Consider the following 3,559-nt stretch of genomic DNA (forward strand, 5'->3'; position numbering starts at 1 on the left):
CTTGCACACCGCATGCTCTCGCGTTCGGTTGTGTGGGGAGGCAATGCGCGGAAGAAGACACCGCTTCGTGCAGAGCTCGAGACGAACGCGGCTGTGGCGATGACGCTGCGGTGATGAGAAATACGTAGAAAGGACAAAGAAAACAAAGATTAAAAGTTGAGCCTGATCTACAGCAGAGCACGAGGTGGGAATGGGAGCAAAGGAAAAGAAGCTGGTGAGCCCCCCCCCCCGCTTCCACGTATGAACTTGTAAGCATTTGTACAAGGATTATTAAATTCGACTTACAAATTGTGATGTGGAATGGAAGGTGGTGGCGTTGGTGGCGGCCATGGCCGGTGGCGCGGCACTCTTCATCGTGCCAACCATGCGAGCACAGCAGCAGGCCAGAGACTCACGGCGTGGGCCAGCACCACGAAGCGCACCTCCACCTTCACGAAACACCCCCAACCAGTGATCACTGGATGAGGGTGGTGACGATGGCGACAGATCTGGAAAAAAACGCGTGCACACTCCAGGCCGTGCTGTGCTGGCAACTCGCCTCCACAGCTGCGGCCGTTGTGTGATCGATCGACAGCGCTGAGATGTTTATTTCTTGAATACGAAGAAAAAATTGGCTGGCGGCCAACGCACGAACATAACGCGCAAACAACATCGAGATAGATGGAAGGAGAAGATAGGAAGTCCAATATTGTGAAGGCCACGCCCGGCGAAGAGGGTGAGGACGCTGTGATTTCAGTCAAATTGGCTCCCCAGGACGGCTCAGTACGTTCACTATCGAAGTGATGATATAATCCCCCCCCCCCCCAATTTACTGATACAGATCTCGTGCAACAGGGAGTTGTGGAAATCCGAGCAAAGGGAAAGACGAAGATCAAGCGACTGGTGGATGCTTGGGCGAAGCAGAAGAGCATCAATCCGCAATCTGTGCGGCTTCTTGGCCCGGAGGGACAGCGTCTCAATCTTGAAAGCACTCTGAACGAAGCCAACATCAATGACGGTGTACGTGCTCTGCTCCAGCCTCGCGCCACATCTCGCCCTGGGATCTGTCATTCTTCTCTTTCTTACCATCTCTCCTTCTCTACTCTTGCGCTCACAGGACCAGATCGACGTCATGCTTCTGCAGACAGGAGGCGCCAGAGAGTGACCCTACAGCACACAACAAGCACCATCGTGTTGCATCATCGTTCCCTTCTTGGCTTGTGCTATGTATATGCCCTCCTCTCTCTTTTCTTTACAACACAGAACCGTGTTTCGCTTTACTCTCGAGGAGCTCGTGGTGCCCTGTCTGTTGATGTTGTTGGTTGTTGGAGGTAATTACAAAACGTATCTGCTGAGATCCGTCTTGAGGAGGAGCTCGCTGAGGTGCTTCCTGACCTCGGCCACGTCGATGGTGACCTTGCCCGGCGTGCACTCGTAGCTGACCTCCTCCAGGATCCGCTCCATGACGGTGTGGAGGCGACGCGCGCCGATGTTCTCCACCGTCTCGTTGACCTCGGCCGTGAGCTTGGTGATCTCGTGGATGGCGTCGTCGGTGAAGTCGAGCTCCACGCCCTCGGTCAGCAACAGGGCCTTGGCCTGGTCGATCTGGTTGAACTTGGTCTCGGTCAAGATGCGATAGTAGTCGCCCTTCTTGAGCGGCTTCAGCTGCACGCGGATGGGCAGACGGCCCTGCAGCTCAGCGAGCAGGTCGGATGGCTTGCACGAGTGGAAGGCGCCCGAGGCGACGAAGAGGATCTTGGAGGTGTCGACGTTGCCGTACTTGGTGCTGATGGTGGTGCCCTCGATGAGCGGCAGCAGGTCCCGCTGCACGCCCTCGGACGAGGCGTCGGCGCCGTACGAGTTCTTGTCCTTGCAGATCTTGTCGATCTCGTCGATGAAGACGATACCGTTGCTCTGCACGGCCTCCAGCGCGTTCTTGACGATGGCGTCCTTGTTGATCAGCTTCTCCGCCTCCTGCTCCTCCAGGTAGGGCCTGCGTGCACGCATCATCGTCAACAACATCACAACCAATCGGCCACGGCCACGTTGTGTGTGTGTGTGTGTGTGTGTGCGTGTGTGTGCGTGTGTGTGCGCGCGTGTGTGTGACAGTACCGGCACTCGGCGATGGTCATCTTCCTCTTCTGCTTCTTAGCGCCGCCAAAGATCTTGTCGAGCTGCACGAAGACGCCCTGCGCGCCCATTTCCGAGCCGAACGGCATCTGGGTGGCGGGCGTCGACTGGGGCACCTCAAAATCGACCCGCTTCCCCTCGAGCTCGCCGTTCTGGAGCATCTTGCGGAACATGGTCTTGGTCCGCTCCTGCGCCTGTGCGCCGGCCAGAATATCGAGCAGCCGCTCCTCCACCTCCTGCTTGACCCGCTGCTTCTCCTGCTCCCGCGCCTTCATCGTGAAGTCGTGCACGGCGACGTCGACGAGGTCCCGAATGATCATGTCCACGTCGCGGCCGTGGAAACCCACCTCCGTGAACTTGGTGGCCTCCACCTTGATGAAGGGCGCCTGCGCCAGCTTCGCCAGCCGTCTCGCGATCTCAGTCTTGCCCACACCAGTAGGACCTGGCCATGAAGCAGCGAGACGACATTATGAGCAACAACTACGCACGCGAAGAGGGGGATGGCGCGGCGCGGCGCGGCACACACGGTGCATTGTGCAGGGTGCGCGTACCGATCATGAGGATATTTTTGGGGATGATCTCGGTGGCCAGCTCGGGCGAGAGCTGTCGGCGCCGCCAACGGTTCCTGAGTGCGATGGCCACAGCTTTCTTGGCCTCTGCTTGTCCGATGATGAATTTGTCCAGCTCATTGACAATCTCTGAAGGCAAGAGCGCTCGCTCCACTGAAAAGAGGCACCACAGGTTGCGTGTGAGAAAGGTGCCCCCTCTCATTGCAGCGCGCCAATCGGATTCGAAGCATTTCGCTGGATTGTACCTTCGGCAGGTGTTGCAGGAGCAGCAACTTCTTGCTGCTCCTCGTCCTTTCCTTCTTCCACTGGTGGCGGTGCCGCTTCTTCGCTCTTTACAGTGGCAGTGGTGGTATCGTTCTGAATATAAATCCGAGGATCGAGATGGGATGAGATGATCGCGCACTTTTCAAGCGGAGGTGTAATGACTGAGGTGATTGAGGTTGAGAAGAAATGGATAAAAAGAGGTGGAGCCCAGATGCGTTGGGGCGGTGGGACATCCTCTGCAGAGTGTGAAGGTGGAAACAAGGAGCGCGGATTAGGCGAGGAGCTTTACCTCGCTTGAGTAAAACCTCAATCGGTCGGCCTCCGTCCTTCCATTTCCATGAACCGAAGTAGAGGACAGGCAGAGGGCCTCCTCTCGCATCGATGATCGCAGTGCTCTGGCCGCAGCAGCCCGCTGCATGATGGGAATCGAGGAAGATGATGCCCCGACCACCGCTGCATTCAATCTTGCCGCCCTCTTCAGCATTGTTGTCGTTCACGTCCTATTCTCCTTGTCCTCAGATGCAACTGATGCAGACCTCTGCACCTCCAGATGATCCCTCTTCCTGGGCCGAGTTGTCTCTAATGTGTCAAAAAAGATGAGAGTACAACTCGTAACC

At 56.9% G+C, this 3,559-nt stretch overlaps 1 protein-coding gene and 1 pseudogene across 1 annotated transcript; one reads left to right on the forward strand and one right to left on the reverse strand.

Moving 5' to 3' along the window:
• Nucleotides 1-660: 660 nt before the first annotated feature.
• Nucleotides 661-1,144, forward strand: ACA1_119840 (ubiquitinlike protein; the record flags this gene model as incomplete). The annotated part of the gene is made up of 3 exons (XM_004340318.1): nucleotides 661-762; nucleotides 835-999; nucleotides 1,097-1,144. 3 exons carry the CDS (start codon nucleotides 661-663, stop codon nucleotides 1,142-1,144), a joined length of 315 nt encoding a protein of 104 aa, XP_004340366.1.
• Nucleotides 1,145-1,314: 170 nt separating this feature from the next.
• ACA1_119850 lies at nucleotides 1,315-2,880 on the reverse strand (annotated as a pseudogene).
• Between the last annotated feature and the right edge of the window lie 679 nt (nucleotides 2,881-3,559).

Source organism: Acanthamoeba castellanii (genome assembly GCF_000313135.1).
Source record: "Acanthamoeba castellanii str. Neff unplaced genomic scaffold scf7180000084674, whole genome shotgun sequence".
NCBI lineage: Eukaryota > Discosea > Longamoebia > Acanthamoebidae > Acanthamoeba > Acanthamoeba castellanii.